General features: G+C 52.5%; 1 protein-coding gene across 2 annotated transcripts; it reads left to right on the forward strand.

Moving 5' to 3' along the window:
* Nucleotides 1-1224: 1224 nt before the first annotated feature.
* On the forward strand, nucleotides 1225-18623 carry MEAK7 (MTOR associated protein, eak-7 homolog). Of its 2 annotated transcripts, XM_004475046.5 has the most exons (9): nucleotides 1225-1295; nucleotides 7990-8159; nucleotides 8643-8873; nucleotides 9177-9321; nucleotides 12060-12488; nucleotides 15793-15911; nucleotides 16111-16182; nucleotides 16355-16534; nucleotides 16993-18623. In XM_004475046.5, exons 2-9 carry the CDS (start codon nucleotides 8007-8009, stop codon nucleotides 17107-17109), a joined length of 1446 nt encoding a protein of 481 aa, XP_004475103.2. In that variant the 5' UTR covers nucleotides 1225-1295; nucleotides 7990-8006; the 3' UTR covers nucleotides 17110-18623. The 2 variants fall into 2 exon arrangements, with proteins under 2 accessions (XP_004475103.2, XP_004475104.2); XM_004475047.4 differs by lacking the exon at nucleotides 16111-16182.
* Nucleotides 18624-26387: the final 7764 nt, after the last annotated feature.

The raw sequence follows: 26387 nt of genomic DNA on the forward strand, positions 1-26387 counted from the left end.
CAGATACCTGGTTTAGTGCTTAGACCACTAAAAGGCTTTTTCAGGGTGGGGGTGGGGGATTCTATCACTGGTGGTGTTTAGAATTGCCTGTGTGTGCTGCCTCAAAGCTAACCAACTCTTCATTGGTTTACTGGGTTTAATTTCCGTATGGCCAGTGCATCCCCCTCCCCATCAATGCCTGCTCCTGGACAAGCCTCTCTCACCCCTAGGTCCTTGGTAAGGCCTCTACAGGAACTTGCCTCTTTGTGTAAAGTTCAACTGCCTTGAATATTACTGAAAACATGCATGTAAAGTTTGCATATAAGCGCAGAGGTATGCACAAGAAGTACAAGGGGCTATAGAGGCAAGAAAATGGCCTAAGACCCTAGTCCCAAGAGCCCCATGCATCTTGGGCATCAGAATGTTGGCTGTAGGTGACCCAAACCTAACTTGAACTTGTCAAGGTGAAGGGCTGGGGTTTATTCCCTCCTTGAACTTGCCCATAAAAGGGTGGAGTTGGCTGGGTTTTGGGACGTTTTGCCCTTGTGGATCCACTTCTCCTGACATGTTGGCCTTGGCTCCTGGCAACTTCTCCAGGAGGCTGGAACCCTGCCCTGGGGACAGGCATGGGCCAGGCCTACAGAGCTAGGGAGAAGCTTCTCTTCTGGTTCCAGCTTGGAAGATGGCCAGGAAGGCTGGTGGGGCTGAGCACATTTCCAGTGAGGGTGCAGGGGGGCAAGCAGATGGGAGGTGCCCGATCAGGGCGCCCAGGCTTCTCCGTCGTGGCTGGAATCCAGCCGGCGGAGTGTGGCTGCACCGATGGCAAAAGTCTGCCTGGCAGGTACCAACGTCACTGAGCCACCAGGCTGGTGGGTGTCAAAATACAGTCCCTGCAACTGCAGACTGAGCCAGCTCACTTGCAGCCACGGGAGGAGTCCTGAGGGGCTCCTGGGGGGTATCATGCGTGTGTTCAGGACGGTCCCCCACCACCACCCAACCACCCTGGCAGCCTCCTCCAGCTACTTCCGGCCCCTCGCCCCGCCTTGCGGGAATCCCGCCCTCCCCGCCGCTCCTCCCTCCGGCCCTCCGCCCCGCCCTGGCCCCGCCCACACCGCCCGCCCATTCCCCCAAAGGGCCTTACGATTGGCTGTCTCTCTCGGGCTCCGCCTCCCTCCCGGCGTCCACTCTCGCGATTGGGGCAGAAGACCGCCCATTAGCGGCGTCCCCTGGCAACCGGCAGGCGCCGTCCCAGGGGGCGGAGAGTGGGCGGTGAGACCGGAAGGCGGGCGTGCGCGTCGGTGCGGGCCCAGGCCGCGGTGAGCTGAGCCCGGGGCGCGGGGTGGGAGCAGGCCCGGCTGGCGGGGGTTTGGGCGATGGCCTACCCGGCCTGGGCGCCGCCCGGGGTGGGAGGTGGGTGGCCTGGGGACGGGGTCGCGGCGCGGAGAGACGGAGGGGCGCCCGCGACGGGCGAGAGCAGAGTCGCCCTGGGCCCTTCCCGAGCTCGGGGGTGGCGGAGATGGGAGGGTCCCCGCTGCGCGGTGCTTAGCCCAGGGCCGAGGCCTGACGCTGCCCAGAAGAAGGAGGAGAGGAGCGGGTGGCGGGACGGGAAGGGAAAGGGGGCTCCTGCGGAGAAGGCGAGTCGCGGGTCAGTACCGGGGTGTGTGGGGGGGCCCTCCTCTTTGCCTTCCTCCTGGGGACCTCGAGCTGATTCTGCGCTCGGAGCCCCTGGGAGAGGAAGAGAAGGCGCCCCTGGCTAGCAGCCCTGCGGGGCGAGGCCAGCCCTGGTGTGAGCCGCACGGGTGCCCTCCTCCCGCAGGAACTCCGTGCAGCCGGGGGGCCTGTCCAGCCCGCGCAGAAGCCAGCCCTGCCCCGAGTGGGGGCTTGAGGCCACAGGCCCTGAAGCCCCCCTGTCCAGAGGAGGCGGTCAGAGGCTTCCCAGGATGCGGGTGGGGGGCTAGGCTCCTCAGGGTGGACGGTGCTCTCCACGTGACAGAAGCCATCCCAGAAGCTCCGGAAGGAGCCGGCCAGGTCTAGGATCCCGGCAGGTTCCACGCCCCACTCTCCCTGGAGAGCCATTTTCTTTCCTTCTTGGCAGGGCGGGTCCCTTGTCCTGAAGGAACAGGAGCTCCCACACCTTCTGCCTTCCGTGGCCCTGGACACACCCGCTGAGTCTGTCTCTGGCTTCCAGAAAGGAGAATTAAATGCCCTGCAGCCCCTGTCTTAGTCCTTTCAACCTTGTTTTGGGGCTGGTGGTCTTTCTTCCCTTGTACCGAGATTCAGAAAGGCTCTGCAACTTGCCCACAGATGAAACCAACAGGTGTCCACCTAGCTCACACCTGCCAGGCTCTGGTCACACGGGGACGTCAGAGCCCAGGAGCCCCGTGCAGAGGGAGGCCACACTCGGCTCAGGGTTCAGTTTCTCACCCCCGGCCCTGCAGGCCTTAGGCCGGGTCCTCCCTCGTAGTGCTGCAGCATCCCCAGGTTCTACCCCTAGATCTGGGAGCACCGCACCCTCCAGTTACAGCATCAGGATGTCTCCAGTCATTGCCAGTGTCCCCAGGAACGAGAGCACCCCCGTTGAGAAGCACTGCTGAACGCAGCCCAAACACACTCTCTAGAGCAGGGGCTCTTAGCCAGGGAACCGTGAGCTTGAACTGAAATTCAAAAAAAGCACCTCTAGTGAGGCATGTTGGTGCGGGCGTGATGTATTTCTTAAATGATTCACGGTATAGTGTGGACTTAGTGAGAGGCCCGTGGCTTTCACCTGGCAGGCAGAGGGGTCCAAGGAGCAGAAAGGTTGAGGGCTGGAGGACCCCGGAGTGCAGCCTCCTGGGAGAGTATCTGAGACGTGTCAATCTACGGAACTGTGTTCACGCACAACTTGCCAGGGTTGTGCCCCTACTGAGGGTCACCCGTGACAGTCCCATGAGACTCAGAACCCGTGGTCAGGGAGTGAAAGTTCTGGAACTTGCCTTGGGAGAAGGAAAGGTGTATCAGAAGCTTTCCCCTCAAGCTGACCTTGGAACTTTCTGGCACGACTAAGGAGGTTGTGGCACAGCCCACAACCGTTGCCACCACGACTGCATCAGCTTTGCCTTGCCCAGGGCTGGAGCCAGTGGTGTTGACCTTGTAGCTCCTTTGAGATGCCCCTTCACAGTGCTGCGGGCGGGGAGGGGGAGGGGCAGAGGCGCGTCCCCAGCGTCTCCCAGCTCCCAGGCCTCCAGGCCTGCAGCTCCTGCTTGAGGCCACTGTGCACTCTTCCCCAGCTACTGGAAAAACCAGAAAAACTGTCCTGGCTGGCCCTGACCTCCCCCACTGCTGCGCCCAGCGGCCCCTCGTGTTGGTGGTCTACTACCCTTCTGCCCGCCGTAGGCCACTGGCCCAGCTCTGTTCCTTCCTCCTAGCCAACTGGGGTCCAGTGGAGGAACCTGTCTCTAGTGGGACTGGGGTGGACTGGGGCCCCCTCTTTCTGCCACCCCTGCCTGGTGTCCTGACCCCCCCAGCAGACCTCCGTCCTGGCTGAGCCCGCTGTCTCCCCCGAGGCTTGGGGCCACTGTTCTCAGTGTCTGAGGAGAACGGGCTCTTTGTCCCTGGAGACCCTGCAGAAAGCGTCCTCTGAGCTGTTGCCCTCTTGACTCGGGGAGCTTCCAGAGCTCCTGCTCCACCCCTCTGCCCTGCTGGCCTCCACCCCTCTGCCCTGCTGGCCTCCACCCCTCTGCCCTGCTGGTCTCCACCCCTCTGCCCTGCTGGCCTCCACCCCTCTTCCCTGCTGGCCTCCACCCCTCTGCCCTGCTGGTCTCTGCTGCTCCCAGTTTGGCTCTGCAGGGCCAGCCTGTGGGTCTGCCCCTGGGAACATGGGATGGTTATCTGTTGAATGAATCTGCTTATCTGTTGAGTGAATGATTGCTGTCAGAATGGCTGGGCTCCTGGGAGAGGTGGGACATGTGACCTCCAGGGGACACAGCTCCTGGGCACACTGATAGCCCAGCCATGGGTGTGGTGACACTGTGGTGACACTTCTGAGTGGCTGCATTTAAAGGCCCCCCCCCACATCCTTTCACAGGGTTTGGGAATCCTGAGGGGTTAGAGGCGGGGGAGGTGGGGTCCACTGTGTCCTGAAAGCTGGGGGTGCCCCAGGGGTGACCCAGTGGAGTCTGTCCTTGCACACTCAGTCTCCACATGGCCCCCGGACAAGGTGGCTGGAGGCTGAGCTGCCTCCCTCCAAGGGGACTGCAAAGGGGAGGGTCATGCAGTCAGTCCACAAACACGGCTGGCCGGGAGCTTCGGGTGCTGGGGCAGGCCAGGCGCGACCTAGCGAGTGGCTATGCCATGGGGCGTCAGGTCCTGGAGAATAAGGTGCCTGGAGGACGCAGAGGGACCGGGTGGCGCTCCTGGGCGGGGCGGTTGAGGCGACGTCCACCAGGCAATGATGCTTGCCCAGAGCGTGTGAAGGGAAGGAGCCGGCGGCCGCTCGGGGGCGTAGTGCTGGGGTTGGCAGGGCCAGCGAGGGCAGAGGCTGGGCGAGCAGGCTCACTCTGGAGGAGTGGCGAGGAGGCCGGGCTGGCCCAGCGCAGTGAGCGGGAGCAGCTGGCGCTCATGCCCACTGAGGCCCCAACCAGTTCTAGGAATGGTCAAGGTCATGCAGTGTCAGTTAAGGTCAAGCAGTGTCGGGAATCACAGGCATGGTGGAGTGGGGGTGGTGGGAGGTGGCGGGAGAAGGGGTATTACGGAAACTGCCCAGAGGGGCCCCACGGGTGGGGGGCAGACCTTGGGTGCGGGGGGCAGGATGGGCGACCTTCCTCTCCTCCAGCCATGTAGGTAAGTCACGGGCCTTCTCATGTCACGAACCGGAAGGTTTTCCAGAAGTGGACACAGTGCCATGACCTTTGGGATGAAAGCTCTGGCTAAGAATAAAATTTAATTAGCTGGGATGAGCTTTTACCACTTTGTCATTTACCCGATTTCAAGGATTTACAGGATAGATGGAAGAGCCGAATGAGAAAGTTTTTGGTGACTTGGCAGACTAACAGTTTTTGCGAGAATCTTGCATTTCCCTGGTAAGGGGGACGTAACCTCAAACCATTTCTGGCTAAAGCAGTAGCAGTGAGCCAGTATTATCGGTGGAGTGTGAGCGTGGCGGGATTTCCGCTGGCATGCCACTTTAATCTTGAGACTTTCACTCTTGGGCTTGTCAGCTGGTAACTGGCTTGGGCTCAGGGCAAGGCCAAAGCCAGACAGATTCATGGAGCAGCAACGTCGGACAAAGTCCCCTAGGGACCGTGGCTGAGCAAAACCAAAGGCCAAACAAGATCACTGCGCAAGCCACAAAGGTAGCCCCTTCCAGGTAGACCAGGTGCTGCTGCTCTCCTCGCGACAGCTTTGTTCCTCTCTGTTCCTATTGCGTCTCAGATAAAAATGGGTACAACGCTCAGTGTCCTAGTTTGCCAGAGGGCTGCCGATGCGTAGTACAGAAATGGGTTGGCTTTTCTGAAGGGTATTTATTGGGGTAAAAGCTCACAGTTCCGAGGTGGTGAAAAGTCCAACTCATGGCACCCTAAGAGTTGCTTTCTCACCCAAGTCAGCTGCCCTGTGGGGGAGCGAGATGGCGGACTGTCTCCCCTTCCAGGTGGTTCTGTCTCCCCGAGCTCAGCTGAGCGCAGCTGGCAGAGGGCTCGTCTCTCACTGGGCCTCCTCTCAGGCGCGGCTGCTCCGCTTGTCCCAGGCTCTCAGGCAAGTGGCTCCTCTCTCCGGGGCCCCAGCCCCTGCAGCCTCTTTCCATCACGGGGCAGCGTCAAACCCAGGAGAGCTCCTTCTGGCCGGTCTCTTTTTTATTGGCGAGAGGGCAGAGACTCAACCTGAGTGCCCCCTCACTAAGGCAGTTCAACTGAGAAAAGGTCTCACAGCCACAGGAAGGGACCAGCCCACAAGCATGCTCTTTCTCTTTTTGGGATTCATAAAACAGTTTCAAACTGCCACACCCAGTCACCAAATTGCCCTTGCTTGTTTTTATTATTATTGTTTTGGATTTTTATTTTGAAAGACACCCACAGCCCACAGCACCCAGTCGAGAGCTAAGCTCACTCAACTCTCCCCAGAGTCATCTGGGACAAGCCAGTGCCATAACGAGCCCCTCCTAGACTCTCTTAGAGACCCGCCCTCCTCTCTCTGATACAGGTGTGTCTCTGCTGGCCCTGAGCCAGTGGGCGTCCACCTGCTTTATGGAGATCTATCCTGGGCATGGCCTCAGGATGCCACTCACGCATCCAGCCCAGAGATGAGGCCAGTGGGATATTTAAAATCATCTGCACAGGCAGTTTGTTCCCGACCTTCTCCCTTGCTTTGCGCTCCTTCCTCTTCTCCAGTAAAAATCCACACGTGATGGCTGGCTCAGAGCCAAGTCCCTGGGCTCAGGTGCAGCTCTCTTGGCCCCTTGCTGCCCCTTAGAGTTGGCGCAGAAGCCCCAGCTGGTGCAGTGCCCTCTGCTTAGGATAAGGACACACAGGGCCAGGCGCAGTGCCCAGGGCTGGAGGGCCTCCCTCTGGCCCCTAAGCTGCTGAGAAAGTCGAGAGGAAGCACTGAGATCAGACGGCAGGTGAGCGGCTGTCTGGCCTGGGCCGCATGGGCCCCTGTTCTGCCGCCCCACGGGGGCCGTGCTGCAGGCTTCCTGTGCGTCCTCCTGCCCCACGAAGTTTTGAAGTTGGCTCTTCAGCAGGGACTGTTCTCCACCCTCAGTGGCTGCCGGGACAACTTTCCCCTCCCCTGGCATTACCAGGCAGGAGGCGATTTGCTCTTTCCCTGAGTCGGTTTACTGAGCTGCCCGAGGAGAAGGAGGTGGGTGTCCTTCCAGCAGCCCCTGACCCAGGGCTTCCAGACAGAGTCCAAGGATGAGTGCTGAGACATCACGGCGCCCCCACCTCTTAAGAGACTTCTTCCATCCCTCGTCCCCCCTCTGCCGGCACTTGACCCTTTCCGCAGTGAGGGCCACGGCCGTGAGCGCGGCCCCTGGGTCACTGCCTTCCGGGCTGGTCTCTCCGTGCACAGATGAGGCTCCTTGGGTCTCGCTGGTCCGTGGCTTTTGCCAATGCATTTAATTACCACGACAGACTTCTGAGGTCGGGCTGTGGTTATTCCCATCCCACCATGAGGAAACCAAGGCACGGGGAGTTTAAGTAGCTTGCCTGAGGCCACATGCTGGCGTTGGCCAGGCCACTAAGGGCAACTTCTCAAAGACCCTCTTTGCTTTCCAGGCACTAATTACAAAGTGGTGATTTATTCGCACATAATCGTTTAACCTTATAGGTTTTCCACTTTTTTTTAATAAGTATTTAGAATGACTAAATTACCAATTTTGTTCTGTTGTTGGGCCATCCTGACTGTGCTTCGGGAGATGATAGGAATCAGGACTGACTTTCCCCACTTGAATTTGTTTTTAAAGATTTATTTTTTATTTATTTCTCTCCCCTCCCCCCTATTGTTTGCTCTCTGTGTCCATTCACTGTGTGTTCTTCTGTGTCCACTCGAATTCTTGTCAGTGGCAATGGGAATCTGTGTCTCTTTCTGTTTCATCATCTTGTGTCAGCTCTCCGTGTGTGTGCAGCACCATTCCTGGTCAGGCTGCGCTTTTTTTGCCTGGGGTGGCTTTTCTCACGGGGCGCACTCCCTGCATGTGGGGCTCCCCTACGCAGGGTCACCCCTGTGTGGCAGGGCATTCCTTGCGCGCATCAGCACTGCACATGGGCCAGCTCCACACGGGTCAGGAGGCCCTGGGTTTGAACTCTGGACCTCCCATGTGGTGGGCGGATGCTCTATCCGTTGAGCCAAATCTGCTTCCCTCCCCACTTAGTTTTGACGTGTTAATTTCTACCCCACTGAAAGCGCTGCTTGATTTTAGCCACATTTTGCAGCTAAATCAATATGTATACACTGGACCAGCTATTAATAAGTGCCGACCCTTGACCCCTAGGCTGGTCGCATTTTGATCTTCCTCTCTGTCTGTCTTTATGTCTGCAGAGAGCTCCGCCAGAAGGATGGGGAACAGCAGCAGCCGCTCGGCGCAGGCCTTCCGCGCGCAGTTTCTTCCTGAGGAGCAGGCGGAGATCGATGGGCTGTTCGGCGCTCTGTCATCTGATCAGAACAGCCCAAGGGCCTCTCCCAAATCCTTCTCGCTGGAGGCGCTGAAGGCAAGACCTTAGCCTGCGTCTAGAGCGGGGTTGCAGGCACAGTCCAGGGGCCAGATTTGGCTGGCTTGTTTTTGAAAGCCAATAACCCATGGAAGTCCCTGACAGAGGAGACAGAATTAGCCACGTTAGATATTTGCTACATATATTAATAAATTCCAACATGCGAATGGCAGCTAACAGTCTAGACAGATGGCGACGTTCTAAGTTGGGGGACGCGTAGGTGCTGGCCAGAGGCAGGAACGACGTGGCCCAGTTTGGAGAGACTGGCCAGTGGAACGCTCCAATGGCCAGTACAAGCCATGAGCAGGGATACCATGGGGTGCCCATAGGTGGGGCAAGATGGCGCGCAGGGAGATTTAAGGAGGCCGAGCTGCTGGTGGAAGCGCCGTGGTCGGTCTTGGTCCCGTAGCTCTTTTTCCGTGATACTACCAGGTTTAACTCTGACCCTGTACTACAGCCGTCCCCCCCACATGTTCCCAACAGAGCCACGTTGGGGACGCTCTTCCCACAGAGATGATCGCCAGGCTGTACGACGGCATGCGGAGGCTTGCCCCGACGGGGAAGGCAAAGGGGCCCAGCGAGCACGTCTCCCAGGAGCAGTTCACGATGTCCCTGTCCCACCTGCTAAAAGGAAATGCCGAGGAGAAGAGTCTCATAATTCTCAGAATGATTTCTGCTGCAGAAGGTCCTGTGAAAGCAAGAGAAGTCCAGAAGGTAGAGAGGACGGGAAGCCCTTCTCAGCCATGGAAGCACTCTTGCATGTCCATCCTTGGGGAGCCCTAGATCATGTAATGCTTGTTTCAAGGTCAGAACCCCCAGTCAGAGGCCTTGGCAAACTTCGAGGCCAAATGACTGTGTACTAGAAAAAGGAATAACTATCTAAGACTTAAGTAGCATTTTCTCCGTAGTGGCACATCCTAGGTGGCATGAAAGCATTAAAGAAAGCGCCCTTCCCCATGTTGATAGGACATTGGTCTCGGTGAAAGTGTCGTTAACAGTAAAATTGTGATCTTGAAGTTTACAGAGGATCTGGTTGCCTCTGTAGTGCACGTGCTAGACTACAGACGGGAGCTGCGAGGCTGGACACAGAAGAAAGCTCCAGGGGCCTCCTCCCGGGCGCAGGCGCTGGCTGCTCAGCTGCTCTCGCAGATGAAGCTTCAAGGCAAGTGCCCTTTGAGCTCCCGAGCTCCTGGCCATGCGGGCGCCGACTTAGGCCTTTGAGCTCCCTTGATTGCTGCGGCTTTGCAGTGAGATTCAAAATCAGGACGCGTGCCCTCCAGCTTTGTCACTGGCTGTGTAGTTTGCTGGCATACAGGTGCTCGAGGTATCTCCTCGTACACCTTCTTCTGTAAGATCACTAGTGATGGCTCCTCTTTCATCCCTGATTTTCATAATGTAAGTCTTCTCTCTTTTCATCTTGATCCTTCTGAAGGCTTTTGTTGATCTTTTTTGTTGATCTTTTCCAAGGACCAATCTCTCGTTCTGTTGATTTGTCTCTCTTGTTTTTACAGACTATTTCTTTTATTTTCTCTTTAGTTCTTTTGTTTCCTTCCTTCTGTTTGTTTTAGGTTTAGTGTGATCTTTTTTTTTTTTTAAGTTCTTAAGGTAAAAGGTGTGGGTGTTGATTTGGAATCGCTCTTCTTTTTTATAGAGACATTTACAGCTATAAATTTCCCTCTTCACACTGCTTTCTTTGTATCCCTTAAGTTTTAATATATTGTATTTTTGTTTTCATTCATCTCTAAATATTCTTTGAATTCTCCTTATGATTTCTTCTTTGGCCCATTGAAATGGGTTGTTTAATTTGTACATATTTGTGAATTTCCCTAATTGCTTTCTGTTAAGATTTCTAATTCCATTCCATTATGGTTGGAGAACAGACTTTGAATGATTTCAGTTCTTTTTAACTTACTGGTGCCTGTTTCCTGGCTTAATGTATACTCAGTCCTGGAGAATGCCCCACACCCACTCAAGGGCGATGTGTACCTGGTGTCTTGTGCAAGAAACAGGTATTATGAGTTTTTTGGGATTTAAAAAATCCTGAGGAGAATCTCTTTGCAGAGCAGAGAGTTTACTGTAAAGCCGGATTTTTAAATGTGGTTTGAAAATAGGTTATGTTTTAAAAATTATTTTAAATGGGGTACTTGGAACTCAAAAAGAATTTGCCCATAATAGCCAGAGCTCCTTAATTTACGGTGATGGCTCAGACGCATCTGTCGTTTGTTGTATGAGTGAATTCCTCCATCAGTCTGGAGTCAGTATGTTTTAAAAGAAGAATCATAGAAGCAGAGGACTAAAGTTTTCATTTTATTTTATTTTATTTTTTATTTCTCTCCCCTTCCCCCCCCACCCCAGTTGTCTGTTTTCTGTGTCTATTTGCTGTGTGTTCTTCTTTGTCTGCTTCTGTTGTTGTCAGCGGCATGGGAATCTGTGTTTCTTTTTGTTGTGTCATCTTGTTGTGTCAGCTCTCCGTGTGTGTGGCACCATTCCTGGGCAGGCTGCACTTCTTTCATGCTGGGCGACTCTCCTTACGGGGCGCACTCCTTGCGCATGGGGTTCCCCCCGCGTGGCATGGCACTCTTTGCATGCTTCAGCGCTGCGCGTGGGCCAGCTGCACACAGGTCAAGGAGGCCCGGGGTTTGAACCGCGGACCTCCCATGTGGTAGACGGACAGCCTAACCATTGGGCCAAGTCTGCTTCCCAGTTTTCATTTTGGTAGAAGCAGTTATAGAAGTTTAAAATTATTCTTAAGATTTCAGGTAGCATACAGATAATGAAAAATCAGCAGTATTTGAAAGATAGTTTGACTAGAAATGAGAGGAATTTTGAAACATAATAGAAGTTGGGAAGTATTAATAGAAGGCTGAGTAATCAGGTTTCTACATCTCCTGGTTAATAAAACAAGCCCGATTAGAGAAGACCTCATTGAGTCAAGACCCGAAGTTCCGAGAGGGTGGTGTTTACAGTAACTGTTCATTGAGCCTCAGTACAAGCCAGCCAGTGCTCGAAAATACAAACTCCTCTAGGCCTCGTACCAGCCAAGGGAGGGGGGTTCCAGCTCCCCTTCCGTTTACACACAAGGAAACCGAGGCACAGAGAGGTGAAGGAACTGGCCCAAGGCCATGCAGGTCGCGAGCCAGGATTTGAAGCCAGACCAATTTGAGCCCCGAGTGTGTGCCATCTGTCACCATCATGTCACCAGTCCGTTTGGTAGGTAGGAGGTGGGCGCTGCTTAGGAACAAGGCTAATTCACGGTTAATGAAACCTGCTTCTCCCAGATTAGCTGGTGGGGGCCCCAGGAAGCTACCAGCCACCGCTCCGACTTGCCTGGGAAAGAGCACACTTAGAAAACCTTTCCCGATGGTGCTGTTGGGGCCAGAACCCTCAGGCAGCAGCTCTCTGGGTGCGGCTTCCCAGGATCCAGTTGCCCAGGAGTTTCGGAGGGTGGGCCATGGGCTAAGGGCACAGCTGTCTTGTGGGCCTCTGACTTGCAGCTTGCCAAGGAAAGAAGATAAGGGTTGGAGTGGAACTGTTTAGATTAGCACCGACTCAATATAATGCGAGCACAAATGCGAGCCACGCATCAGAGTTTAAATGTTTCCGTAGGCACATTAAAAGAGGAAGAGGCAACAGGTGAGAATAATTTTAATAATATATTTTATTTGGCCCAATATATCCGAAGTATAACTTGAACATGTAATTGATACAGAAAATTATTGAGATACCTTACTTTCTTTTTATTACACTTTCAAATCCAGTGTGTGTTTTAGACTTGGAGCGATCTCAGGGTGGACCTGCCCCATTTCCAGTGCTCGGTGGCCACGCGTGGACAGCGCCGGCTGAGGTGCAAAACCGAGGTGCTGCAGTCACCCTGCTAGTACCACGCTCTCCCCTTCCTAGGTGGCAAGGAGCTTCTGGGGCCTGAGCAGCTGGACTGTGACTGTGACCAAGCCACCGTCGAGGCCTGGGTGTTCCGGGAGCCCCACGTGGCCACGTTTCTGCGTGTGGTCGTCTGCAAAGGCTTCCTCGTCCTGTGCCCGTGCCCGCAGCTGGCCAGCCTGATCCCTGAGCGCACAGTCGACCCAGGGAGGGAGTTCGGGAGCCTCCTGGACGTGCTGTCGGTCATCTACATTAACTCGCACCTGCCCAGGGAGCAGCGACACAGGTGGCACCTGCTCTTCTCGTCCGAGCTGCACGGGCACAGCTTCTCGCAGCTCTGCGGGCACATCGTGCACCGTGGGCCCTGCGTGGCTGTCCTCGAGGACCACGATGGCCACGTCTTCGGCGGCTTTGCGTCCTGTTCCTGGGAGGTCAAGCCTCAGTTTCAAGGTGAGGTCTGGGGACCCGAACCCCAGCTCGGAGCCCGGTTAGACGGCTCTGGGTACCGCCAAGTGCTGGGAGGGCTACTTCCGTCCTCTTCCCTGACGGTTTTTCCCGACATCGTGAGGCCGATCGTCACAGCCGCTCCTGCTGTTGTTGTGTTGGTTCCTCCTTGGATCCCGGCCGCAGGGTAGGGCACGCAGGTCGGGGCGTCCTCACCCCAGTTCCCGATGAGGAGCAGAGGCCGGTGCTGCCAGATGACACCAGTTTGCAGGTCGTGGGGGAGCTGGGATGCAGGTGACTGATGCTCTCTCCGGGACCATCTTCTTTTGCTGGTACCCCTGTTTTTGTTTGCTTTGCCACTTTTGCCTTTCTCCTCTGCCACGTTGTTCAGGTTTTGTGATTCTGCTTCACATGACCTTGACTGCATGGGACGAAAGGTTCTAAAAAAATTCTTTCCCTCCCTCAGAGAATATCCTGATAGAAAGGGCCCTCTAAGAATGTTGCAAAACCCTCGTTGCCGGGGCACTGAGCAGGTCTCCAAGCTAGAAGCTGAGCCCCTCTTTCTCCAGGGCCTGTGCTTGTTGGGTGTGTTGTTGTCGGGTGTAGCGGGGCGTGTGCTCGGTGGGTCTCCCTGGGAGCCAGTGGCTCTGGCCCTAACAGGTGCAGGCCCGTGAGCTGCATGCAGTGGCCAGGCCGCAGGGCCCCTGCGCTTCCAGGGACGGCCGGCGGTTAGGAGGCCGCGGGCCGCAGAGGGGCAGGGGAGGAGCTCCCCGTCCTTCCGTGGGCCTGGGCCCTGAGAGACGGAGGAGAGGGGCCTCGTTACCCCTGCAGGTGACTCCACGTGCCAAACCGTGGGTCACCAGCTCCTCCTGATCCCGCTGTCCCTATAGGCTCGCTCTCATGGTGTCTCCACAGGGGTCAGCGACCCAGCCCCTCTGCTTGTCCCCGCCCGCTCCAAGCCCCTCGCCACGTCACCCAGCGTCCAATACGATGCTCTTCTGAAGACCCCTTAACAGACCCCACCACCCTCGGGACGAAGTGCCCTGTTCACCATGGTGTCGAGGGCACCTGCCTAGCCCCCGCCCGCATCTGTGGCCTCGGGACTGGCTCCTCCCTTACCTCCATGCCCTGTCCTTCCAAACTGTGTGCAGTTTCCAGAAGAGGCGGAGCTCTCGTCTTCAGGACTACGACGTGCTGCGTTCTCCCTTCTCCCACCCGTTTGCTCGGTTAACTCCTTGTTGGGGCTCAGCTCAGTGTCACCTCCTCCAGGAGGCCTTCCTGACCACCGAGGGCCAGGCCAGGTGCCCTGGGCCCTCTGTCATGTTGTACCTCTGTAGTGGCGCCTGCCTTCCCTCTGCCAGCAGACCTTCTGGAGCCCCGGGAACGGTGCCCAGGAGGAGAGTGCCCGTTACTGGAGAGGACTGACAGGCCGAGTGGCCATTTGCTTGAATGGAGCAGGAGGATTTCAAGCCTCAGCTGAGGAGTTAGGGCCCCCGTCCCCAAAGTCCTCTTGTTTCTAGGATTTATCTCTAGGTTTTAGAATGTTCCAGGTTCTTTTGGCAGTTGCTGCTCCCAGGGCCTCGCTGCTGTGTGGGGGCCCCTAGCCATCCCCAGGCTCGGTGCTTCACCAGCAGGGTTCACGGATGCAGCACGTGGCTGCGCTCGCGGCTAAGGACGCCCCGCAGAATCCAGAGGGCAGGTCCTCTCCCAGGGAGTCCCGCACGGCGTGCTCGCTTCCGCCAGCTTCCTTCACATCGAACCCTGGTGACACATGTGGGGCCGTCCAGCAGGGCCCCGGTGCCCAGGGCGTCTGCTGGGGCTGGGCACACGGGCAGCCTCTCCCAGCGTGCCCAGGGGCCAGACCCCGGAAGGAAAGGAGGCGTCCGTGGGGTTTGAGCGGGAGCAGCAGCGGGCACGCGCCGGCGGCAGGCAGGTCAGCAGGGGGCGCTTTCCTGCACCCACCTCTCCCCGTCTCAGTGTCACAGGAGGGGGCGTCCTCCCCCCAGCGCCACTGGGGGCTTCGGGAAATTAAAAGTCGTTCCTTTCCCCGGGCAGCCAGGGGCTCTGCTTTAGGATAGGAGGTCCCTGAGGGTTCTTCTAGGTGGAACTTGAGCTTCTTGCAGCTCCTTTTGTCTTAACTTTGGATGGAATCTGTGAGTTTTAATGTTTTATTAACAAGCAGAGTTAATCTTCCTGAAGAAAGGTGCAAAATGCTATGACCAAGTTTCCAAACGTGAACTCGTTTTGTTGTCAAACGTGGAAGTGAAATCCCAGCAGCGGGCAGCTGCCCACCAGGGCTGGCGCAGACCCCTGGCTCGGGCAGGTGCGGTGAGTGGGCCTGTCCCTTGTCTCCGGCTGGAGACCGAGTGAGTCACTGCCACGGGGCTGCTTCCTGGGGTGCAGCTGGGAGAGCTGGAGGCCCTGGCCTGGGCGAGGGGCCGGTGAGCCCCAGCCCCGCCCTCAGCCGACGCCTGTGCTGGGCAGGTGGGCCGAGTTCCCTTATGTGGCATCGTGGGGATGCAGCTCATGCAGAGCTGAGCGCTGGGTGGGTTGCTGCCTGCTCGTTGGTCCGGGCAGTGTGGGGGTCAGTCGCGGTCGGCCTGACCCTCGTGTAGCCACAGCTGACCTCCAGGCCCTCGTCCTGTTCCCGAGAGAAGAGTCTTCCTCCCACCTGGCCTTTCCTACTGACGGATGGGCGCGGGCCCTGGTGCAGTGAGGGGGTGGTTAAAGGGGTCTGTGCCCGCACCTGCACCCTTAGCCTGAGGTGGGCGCCCCCCTCTCTCCGCCCGCCCCTCCCTGCAGGGCGCCCCGGGCACAGCTTCTCTCTCCTTCTGGGTGCCGCTTGCGTTGGGGGCTGGACGGTCCTTGCGGCGTTACGTCCCTCCTGGAGGAGGCCGGGTTTGTGGAGGACTCCCCGACCTTGCCTGGAGTTCAAGGTGGACTTGCTCTTGCCCACTGCGGTGGGCTCGTGGCCTGAGCCCGCTGTCCATCCCTGCTTGGACAGAGCACAGACTCGTGCTCTGCTCCCTGCGCAGGAGCTGAGGGTGACCAGCAGACGCCACGCTCCTTTGGGGCTGTCATCCTAGCCCCCTCCGCTGACGCAGCCACCCGTGGGAGCTGTGGGATCTGTGTCTCCGTGGGGTCTGGGCGCTGCGCCCGGGTCCCCACAGCGGCCGGTGTCCGGGGGCCGAGCTCAGGGCACACCGGCAGGTTTGCTATCTGAGAGGCAGCGTGTTTGAGGCTCCCGCCTCACTCTGGGCTAAGCTCAGACGCAGCACTGTTGGTGGCTTTGCTTTCTGGTCACTTCCAGGGGACAGCCGGTGCTTCCTGTTCTCCCTCTCACCCAGGGTCGGGGTGTACACGGACACAGGCTACAACGACCACTACATGTACTTGAACCATGGCCAGCAGACGATCCCGAATGGGCTGGTAAGCCTGGGCGGGGAGCGCGCTGTCCCGCTCTGTGCGAGGCCCGGGTCCCCGCCCGGCTGGCGCGTGGGCGGTTTCCCGACGTCGAGCCCCGTGTCGCCTCCCCGTACCGTGAGGCTTGGGGGTCTGTGGGCCCTCATGGCCTGGGGGTTCGGTTTTTCCTTTTCTTTTCGTCCTTTGCCATTGCTTGCTCTTCCAGCCTGCGTGGCATCGCGAGAAAGGGCCGTGGGCTGCAAATCTGGAGACCTCGATGATTGTTCTAGACATTGAGGTGGGATTCTTAAATTGCATCCATCTGTATTTCACAGTTTTAAAAAACTGCGTTCATTTCTGCTCCGCATTTGTCTCGGGGTGGTGGGAAGGAGCAACGTGAGGCTCGTGGCGCCTGCTGCTCCTGGAACAGTGGCAGGTGGTGACGCTGCCCTCTGTGCGCCTCCCCACAGGGCATGGGTGGGCAGCACAATTACTTTGGGCTCTGGATAGACGTCGATTTCGGGAAAGGCCACAGCAAAGCCAAGCCCACGTGCACCACCTACAACAGCCCGCAGCTGTCGGCGGAGGAGAGCTTCCAGTTCGACAGGATGGAGGTGTGGGCCGTCGGGGACTTCGCAGAGGCACACCCGGTGAGTCAGCGGTGACCTTGAGCTGGGGGGCACCTCGCCACCTTCTAGACTCTTCCCCCCATTTTACTCCTCGCTTTGGAGATGGTTCCACCTAAACGGGTTTCACGCAGCCACGGAGTTGCAGCGTGACTTGCGGACAGCTTAGGGGACAGCCTTGGGGAGCGGGGCGGAGCTGGGTGACCTTGAGCGTGCTTTGCAGCCTTTTTGGTCTGCCTGTGCAAATCACCCAGGAGGCGGGGGGTGGTCCTCCAGGGCTCCTCGGTTCAGGGTCGGCACCACCCACCTGGCGACAGGTGGCCTCCTCCTGCCCCCTTTTCTCTCTAGCCCGGGGGAACTCTTGAGCCCGTTCGCCTAAGCCTGGGCCCCCACAGGAGGGCACTGCTGGCTCCTGGGCAGGGGCAGCCCGCGCCTCTGCGGCTCCTCGACCACGCCCACCCCTTCTCTTCCCTCCCCCCAAGGGCAAGGGCGCCAAGAGCATCCTGGATGTGGACCCCGAGGCCCAGGCCTTGCTGGAGATCAGCGGGCGGAGTCGGCACAGCGAGGGCCTTCGGGACCCGCCGGAGGACCAGGACTGAGGAGCGCCCGCCGTCCCCGCCCCGACACGGGCTTCCGCTGGTCCTCAGAGCTGGGGGGGCAGCGCACAGGCGGGTGCCCGGTCCCCTCCCTCTGCCGTGCTCAGCGGCGGGCGGGCCTCCCAGAAACCTCAGTACCAAGCTAGCCGCGCAGCTCTTAACCCACGCCGTGCCTTCAAGCCGGTGGGCGCCCCGCGGGTTCCAGCGCTCTGCTGGGAGGGGCTTTTGCCCTGAGTTCTTACTGCGGAGGAGGGGATTCAAGCGGTGCGGGTGCCTCGGGCCCGTCCCCCCGCCCCGGCCCTCTCGGCTCTTCCTCAGCAGCTGTCAGCTTGGAGACAAGACGCCGTCTCCCAGTTGGAAAGCTTCCTGCGATGTGCCCTTTTAACTGGGAAACTGGTGAGAATCTTGGGAGCAGCTCTCTATGCCATAGAATTCCTGTGTTCATTTAAAAAGCCATGACAGTGTAGGAACGGGGGAAATAGCAGAAGACTCTGGAGGGCACCTGGTCTCACAGTGTTTTTAATAAAGTGCCACGTCGGCCCTTTGGAGCTGCCTTACGTAAATTGGCACCACGAGTAAGTGGGTGCTAGGAGAGCTTCACAGAAGCACACGCGCAGCTCTGCGAGTACTTCAGGTCGGGGGACGTTCAGGAGCAGAGAGCTGGCAGCCTTGATGGCAGACGTCTCGCTCAGCCCGCCCTGTAAATTAGGGCTGGATGACCTCACAGGTTTGGCCTGGCGTCCAGCCTCCCAGCACCCATGCCTTGCTCACATGCCGTGCTGCTGCTCCCCAAGGGGGCGGTGGGTGATTTGACGGAGTAACTGACTTGAAACAAACACCCCAGGTGTCCCGAAACGCGGAGCATTACGGAGCGCGGGCTCAGCTCGGGAGGGGCCTCCGAGCAAAGCTGTTGCTCCCCGTCCATCTGCGAGAGGCCTGGAGCCCCCCAGCCAGCAGTGAGAACGCCCTGCTCACGGGGGCTGGAAGCGCGTCTCGAAGACGTAGACCTTTCTCTTTTGTCTTTTGCTCTAAACTTTGACCTTCTGCAGGTCTGGTGGAAATGCAACCTTTTATGACATGGTTTGCTTTGATTATAAGCCGTCATAAAAGGAGCTGTTGGCATTTTGCAGGTTCTGCATTTTCTGCAAGGAAGCTCATCCAACTTCCCACTCAGCAATAGCCCTGATGAGGCAGAAGGCCTTGTAAATTTGCCTTCAAAAGAAAAGTGCAAGCTCAGACATGCACGGGGAGGTGCAGAGGCTTAACGCAGGCAAGGGCTTAGACGTGATGGATTTTCCTTCTAAAAAGCCAGTTTTTAATAGCTTCTCGGGTGCATTAGGTAGTCTTCCTAGCTGATAGAATAGTAGATGCAGAATATTAGACTCCTCAGATATTCCCACCGTAAATTCAAAGCATTAGGTTCCGACTCTTTCCTTTGTTTTGGAATGTTTTTTACAGATATGCAGTTAAATACCTCACTAATAAAAGGTCTGTTGGTGTCCACACCTTTAATACTACCCATTGCTACTTGTGTTTTGTCATTGTTTTCCTGCACGCTTTTCTACCGCGTGCTTGTTAAACGAGTGCACATCACAAGTGGGGACTAACCCCGTTCAGAGGGCACAAGCAGGGCGCTGACCCAGGAGCCATGGGAGCGGGTGCCAGATGCGTGCCCACCTGGTGCTGGTGCAGCCTCTCTGGCATGAGGTCTGCCCCCCAAAACCGTCGTGTGGTTCCGGGCACACACACCTGCTCAGGTGTCAGGGCTGGGGCCCCTGGTCCAGACCACCTGGCCTTGACCTGGGCTTGACACACTGGGCGTGCTAGTTTCAGCAGATGAAGAGTTCGTAGAACACAGATTGTGAGGATCAAGATCTCACAACTGAAGACCGATCAGGACCCTGGAAAGTGGCAGAAGGAAGAAGTGAAAACACAGAGTCTGTTTTGCACACATGGCTTTTTGTTTTCCCACCAGATGTGTGTTTTTTTTTTTAATTAAAAAAATTTTCTTCCATTACAGTAGTTCATAGTAGAATATCAGTAAGGCCACTCTAATCCGACTCTCTTCCTCCACCCTGTGGACCCTGGGATGGTGATGTCCACTCCACCTCTGTATCGAGAGGGGGCTTAGATCCCACATGGTTGATGGATGCAATTCTTCAGCTTTCAGTTGTAGGCACTCTTGGCTCCCTGGTGTGGTGGTTGACCTTCTTCACCTCCATGTTAGCTGCCTGGGGTAAGTCCAGTGAACCAGAGTGTAAGAGTTGCAAGTCTGCTGAGGCTCAGGGCCTGATTGTAGCATTGATGTGGAGACAGTGGCCACGGTAGCTGCTGAACTTAGGGAGAGGGAAGAAGAGATGTGATGGGGGAGCATTTTTAGGACATGGAGTTGTCCTGGGTGGTACTGCAGGGACAGATGCTGGACATTGTATGTCCTGCCATGGCCCACTGGGTGGACTGGGGAGAGTGTAAACCACTATCCGTGTGGTGCAGCAGTGCTCCAAAATGTACTTGCCAAATGCATTGAATGTGCCACAGTGATGAAAAACGTTGATGTGGGAGGAGTGTGGTGAGGGGGGTGGGGGGTATATGGGGACCTCTTACATTTTTTGAATGTAACATTTTAAAAAAAGAGGAAAAAATAGTTAATTCATGCACACATGAAAACAAAAAGATCTAGGGATATAAGTTGGAGGTAGGTCTCCCTCCTGCCCCTTCCCCAGTTTTCTCTCTCAAGAGAGAATCGGGATGAGAAAACTGCTCAGGTCTCCTTCCAGAGGGGCTCGCTGTACCAGGCACGATGGTGGTGTTTCCACACTGGTGGTTCCCTCCTTTCTGCCGTGATAGCTTGAGATTGTTCGCATCCGCCCAGCTGCCGGCCTCTTCGTTTCTGTTTACCGCGTCGTGTTCTGTGATAGACTCTGTATCGGGCCTCGCCCTCCTCCAGCTCCGGGACGGACATATCGTTTGTAGCTGACTGTTGTTGTGAATTCCTTTATGTGTGTCCTGGTGGGATTCTGTCTGAACAGAAGCTGAATTGCTGGTCAGAAGGTACCATGTACGAGTTTTTCTTCTTTATAGATATTGACAAAGTAACAAACCCCCTTTGAGCTCAGGCTGTACTCCTAATGTACCCCTTTGCCATAGCTTCACCAACACTTATTAAAATTTATCTTTTGTTTACCTGATAGAAACTATGATTTTATTTTCTATTCTCTTTTGAGTGAGAGTGATAAGCTCCAGATTTTAAAAGCTAGCTGTATATTTTTAACCATCAATAATCTGATCATATCCTTTGCCTGATTTTCTGGGATTGTGGGTCTTTTTCTTATTGGTTTGCAAGAGGGTTTTTTTTTCTTCCTTAAAACAAAATAGCATTTGCCTTGTACTTTGTTGGTTCTTTCCCCAGTCTGACTTGTAGGTTTTTTCTTCCACACAGGAATTTTGTATTTTTATGCCGTCAGATTTGCTAGCATTTTCTTTGGCTTTTGTCTTTATAATTTCCTTAGGAAATCCTTCCCTACTCTGAGATGGGAAAAAAAAAGTTTTCTTTTACTCCTTTTTTTTTTTTTAAGATTTATTTTATTTATTTCTCTCCCCTATCCCCTCTTCTGCTCTCTCTGTCCATTTGCTGTGTGTTCTTCTATGTCTCCTTGTCTTCTTGTCAGTGGCACCAGGAATCTGTTTCTTTTTGTTGCGTCATCTTGCTGCGTCAGCTCTCAGTGTGTGCGACACCGTTCCTGGGCGGGCTGTGCTTTTCTCACGCAGGGGGGCTCTCCTTACAGGGCGCACTCCTTGCATGTGGGGCTCCCCTATGCGGGGGACACCCCTGCATGGCATGCATTCCTTGCACGTGGCAGCACTGCACATGGGCCAGCTCACCACACGGGTCAGGTTCAAACCCTGGGCCTCCCATATGGTAGGCGGACGCTCTTATCTGCTGAGCCAAATCCACTTCCCTACTTTTTTTTTATTTCTAAGTCTTTGACTTGTTCAAAATGGGTATTATTTTATTATTATTTTTTTAAGATTTATTTATTTATTATTCCCCCTTCCCCTCCTCCCACCCTACTGTTTTTGCTGTCTGGGTTGTCTTCTCTTCTCATTTTCTCTCCTCTAGGATTCACCAGGATTCGATCCTGGAGACCCCTGATGGGGAGAGAGGTTCCCTGTCAATTGCGCCACTGCAGTTCCTGGTTTCTGTGGCGCTTCACCTTGACTCTCCTGGTGTCTCTCTTTTGATGTGTCATTATCTTGCAAGGGGCACTGGGTCACCAGGCAGGCATGCTTTCTCTTTTTCACCAGGAGGCCCCAGAGATTGAACCCAGGTCCTCCCATATGGCAGGTGGAAGCTCTATCCGTTGAGCCACATCTACTTCCCTCAAAATATATTGTAAAACTCTACCTCTACCTTACTCCAAAATAAAATTCCAATACCTTCTATAGTAAATGGTATTATATCATGTACATCTTTTCCTCACTGACTTAAATGCTACTTTTTTTTCAAACTGAATTTCTGTGAGTGTAAGTCTCTTCTAGTTAGTTCCTGGGGATTTAAGATAAAACTCAAAGAGCTAGCTCCCTGCTACTAGTGATTTTTGGAATTTTCCTGCACATCCTGGTCTGCTTACTTTCTTTAAGCGTCAGTCATATCTTGGCTAGATTCCGGGAAGTGTGATGGTAATTTTGAAAGCGCATTACAGGTGGGTTAGTTCAGGCGTGGCTGGCATGTGGCTGTGTTGATTCTCCCTCTCCATCAGCGTCTGAGTCGGCCAGGTGGTTGTCCTTGTCCTTGCAGGTGCCGTAGGAGGCCCCCCCAGCTGACAGGATGGAGGGAAGCGCCTGGCTCTTGTTAGCCGTTGTCCCCAGTTTCTTATCTCCAGCGGCTCTTAGCCTTGAGCTGCACCGGAATCACCTGGATGGCGTCTTAAAGCACAGGGTGTGCTGCCACACCCCCTTTCTGGCCGATTCAATCCGCAGTGAGGGGTGGGGGGCACTTGAGAATTTGCTTTTTTTAACAAGCTCCCAGGTGATGCTGGTGTTGCTGGTCCGGAATGCTTTTTTTCTTCCTTTTTTTTTATCGTTAAGCATGTGCTGACATTTATTTTGAGATATTTCATATGTGTGTGTGTATGTGTGTTTTTCATGTAAAGGAAGTATCCATTTGTGTTTATGCTGTTAAGAGTCTGTCAGGGGTGGATGTTGGATTTCATGTACTGCTTTTTGGCTTTGTTTTTTGCATCCATGATTTTCTTCCTCTTAGTTACTAATAAGGAATATTAAATTAATAGATTTCCAACTGTCGAACCATCTTTGTATTTTAACCGTCATTCTTCTAATGTGTTACTTAACTCATTTGGCCTGAATTTAATATTTTTGTAACAATTCATAAATGAGTTTGGTTTATAATTATCTTCCTTTGTCAGATTTTTATGTAACTCATGCTTTAATTTTAAAATTTTGCTGGCTGCACATAAATAATTTAGAACCTTGTGGGAAAAGCATTCCTGTCTTTTACCATTCGGTGTATCAGCTCTAGATTTTCTGTCGCTCTTCTTCAGCTTGAAGAAGGCTCCTGGTTGGCTGACAGTTTCTGTCATGGATGGGGGTTGAGTTTTGTCCAGGGCTTACCCTGCCATAAAATGTTGCTTCTTTAGACTATGGTTGATGTTTTTCAGAATTAGCTAATCTTCCATTCCTTTATTCACCCCACTTGGTCATGGAATATTGAACTTTTTATATATGGCTGGATCTTTTTTGCTAATATTTTGTTGAGGATTTTTGTATCTGTGTTCATGAGGGTTGTTGGTGTGTAGTTTTCTTTTAGTATAGTGTTTTTTGCCTGTTTTTGGTAGCAGGGTAATTCTGGCCTCAATAAAATGAGTTAAGTGCACCTCCCCTCCCCCTTATTTTTTGGAAGAAGATGGTATAAATTTTTATTTACGTGTTTTATTTACGTGTAAAATTCACCAGTGACACTATATTTACTTTGGAGATTTCTTTCTTTTCTTTTTTTGGAAGGCTTTTTAATGATAAATCTAGGACCTTTAACAGTAAGGGGACTACTCAGGTTATCTGTTTCATCTTCAGTGAACTTTGATAGCTTGTGGTTTTTAAAGAATAGTTTATTTCATCCAATTTCTCGACTTTGTATGTATAAATTGTTCATTATATTCCCTTATTAATGTAATATCTTCAGGGATTTGTACTAATGTACCCCCTTTCATTCCTGATGTTAGTTTGTATTTTCTTTTTTTCCCTTTGATAAACCTCTAGTAAGACTGGCGATTTTTTTTTTTTGAGATGCCAGGGGCCGGGGATTGAACTAGGGGCTTCGTATGTAGGAAGCTGGTGCTGAACCACTGAGCCACATTGGCTTCCCTGAGTTGGTATTTCTGTTTGTTTTTCTGTTTTTTCAGGAGGCACTGGAAGCCGAACCCAGGACCTCGTGTGTGCGAGGCAGCTCTCAGTAGCTTGAGCCACATCTGCTCCCAAAACTGGCAATTTCATTGATCTTTTCAAAGACCTAGTTTTCAGTTTCATTGCTTTTTCTCTGTTCTTTGTTTTCAAGTGCATTGGTTTTTGTTCTTTATTATTTTTATCCTATTGAACATTCTAAGTACATTTAAGAATGTGTATTGTTATTGATGGGTGGAATGTTTTATAAAAGCTAAGTTGCCTGATATGTTGTCAAGTCTGTTATGTCCTTGCTGATTTTTAAAAATTGAGATATAGTTTACCATACATAAAACATTATTTTAAATGGTTTTTAGTATATTTACAATATCATGCAACCATCACCAATTCCAGATCATTTCTATCACCGCAAAAAGAAGCTCTGGACCTGTTAGTAGCCACTTGTCATTACCCCTTCCCTCCAGCCCCTAACAGCTCCAAATCTACATTCTGTCTTTATGGAGTTGCCTATTCTGGGCATTTCATATGAATGGAATCCTACAATACGTGGCCTTTTGTGTCTGGCTCCTTTCACTTAGTGTATATTTTCAGGTTCAGCTACGTTGTCGCATGTATCAGGACTTCATTGCTTTTTATGTCTGAATAATACTCCATTTTTTTCCCATTCTGTAGGTTGTGTTTTTACTTTCTTGATGGTGTCCTTGGCAAAAAGGTTTTTAATTTTGTAGCTATGTGACATGTCTATTCATCATGATGGACATTTGAGTTGTTTCTACTTTTTGGCTATTATGAAAATGCTGCTATGAAAATTCATGTAACTATAGAACTATTGTGACTATAGCAATGGAAGAAATTGTATCATTGATATGGAGACAGTGGCCATGAGAGTTGCTGAGGGCAGGGAGAAGGAAGAGTGTGATGTGGGGGCATTTTCGGGACTTGGAGTTGTCCTAAATGATATTGCAGGGACAGATGCTGGACATTATATATCCTGCCATAACCCACTGAATGGACTGGAGGAGAGTGTAAACTACAATGTAAACTCTAATCCATGTGGTACAGCAGTGCTCCAAAATGTCTTCACCAAATGCAATGAATGTGTCACAATGATGAAAGAGGTTTTTGATGTGGGAGGGGTGGGGTGGGGTGTGGGGTATAAGGGAACCTCTTATGGTTTTTAATGTAACATTTTTTGTGGTCTATGTATCTTTAAAAAAAGGACAAAAATTTAAAAATTCATGTACAAGTTTGTGTGGACATATACTTTTAATTCTTTTGGATATATACCTACAAGTGGAATTGTTGAGTCATGCTGTAATTGTTTTTTTAAAAAATATTTTAAAATTTATTTTTAAAAGATACATAGATTACATAAAATGTTACATAAAAAAATATAGGGGATTCCCATATGCCCCACTCCCCATACCTCCCATTTTTCCCACATTAACAACTTCTTTAACTTTTTAAGGAACTGTCAGTCTCTTCCAGAATGGCTGTACCATTTTACATTTCCACCAGTCGTATTTGAGGGTTTCAATTTCTCCATGTCTTCAGCACTTACACTCCCTCTTACCTCCATTTTTTTCTTGAAAAATATAGCCATTGTAGTGGTTATCTCATTCTGGTTTTTTATGTGAATCTCCTAATGACTAATGGGTTGAACATCTTTTCATGAGCTTATTGGCCATTTGTATATCTTCTTTAGAGTAAAGTCTGTTCAAATATCTTGCCCATTCTTTCATTGATTTGTCTTTTCATTGTTGAGTTGTAAGGGTTGTTTATATAGTCCAGTACTACACCCTTATCAGATATATGATTTGCAAATATTTTCTCCCATTCTGTGGGTTGTTTTTATTTTCCTGGTGGTGTCCTTGGCACAAAGGTTTTTAATTTTGACGAAGCCTAATTTATCTTTTTTTCCCCCTTTGATTGCTTGTGTTTTTGTTGTTATCTATCCTTGATGATTTTCTACTTTTCTATCCATTATTGAGAGGCGGATACTGAGATATCCAGTTAAAACTGTGATTTATTTCTCCTTGCAGTTCTGTCAGTTTTTGCTTCCATGCATTTGAAGCTCCCCTGTTAGGTACATAAGTGTATAGGATTGTTACGTCCCCTTCAGTGACTGACCCTTTATCCTTATGGAATGACCTACTCTTTGCTGTGAAATTTATTTTGGTATTAGTAGAGGCACTCCAGCTTTCTTTTGACTAATGTTAGCATGACATATCTTTTTCTATCATTTCACTTCTAATATTTGTGTATTTATATTTAAAGTGTATTTTTAATAGGCAACATATAGTTATCTTTTTTTAATCAAATCTGACAATTGCTGCCTTTTAATTGGGGTGTCTAGACCATTTACATTTAATGTAATTATTGATATATTTAGGTTTGAGTCTGTCATCTTGCTGTTTGTTTTCTATTTGTCCCATCTGTTCTTCGTTGCTTTTTTCTTTTCTACATTCTTTTGGGTTAGTTAACATTTTAAAGTTAACATTTTAAAAATCAGAATAGTAGTTATGAAAGAGACTCTTCATGCCTGAAAATATAACATATAGTTTGGGGATAGATTTAAATTATTCACTTAGCTGTGAGTGGATCTTCACTTGGATTCTGAGACGTTTGTTTAAACTCTATTTTGAGAAAAGTTTTTTTGCCAAGAGCCTTCTGAATAGCAAACTACTGAGGCATAAGTAGTCAAGAAACCAAAATATCCACATTTTAACAAGGTGAGGTTTTGTGTGCTTCCATTTCTATGTACAAAAGTTTTGGATCTTATAGATCAGAGCTCCCATTCCACTTTTATTTACTAATTATTGTTGGAAATGGTCCTCTCACCCCACCCTTGGATTGCAGCCACC

This window comes from Dasypus novemcinctus, chromosome 18, assembly GCF_030445035.2.
Source record: "Dasypus novemcinctus isolate mDasNov1 chromosome 18, mDasNov1.1.hap2, whole genome shotgun sequence".
NCBI lineage: Eukaryota > Metazoa > Chordata > Mammalia > Cingulata > Dasypodidae > Dasypus > Dasypus novemcinctus.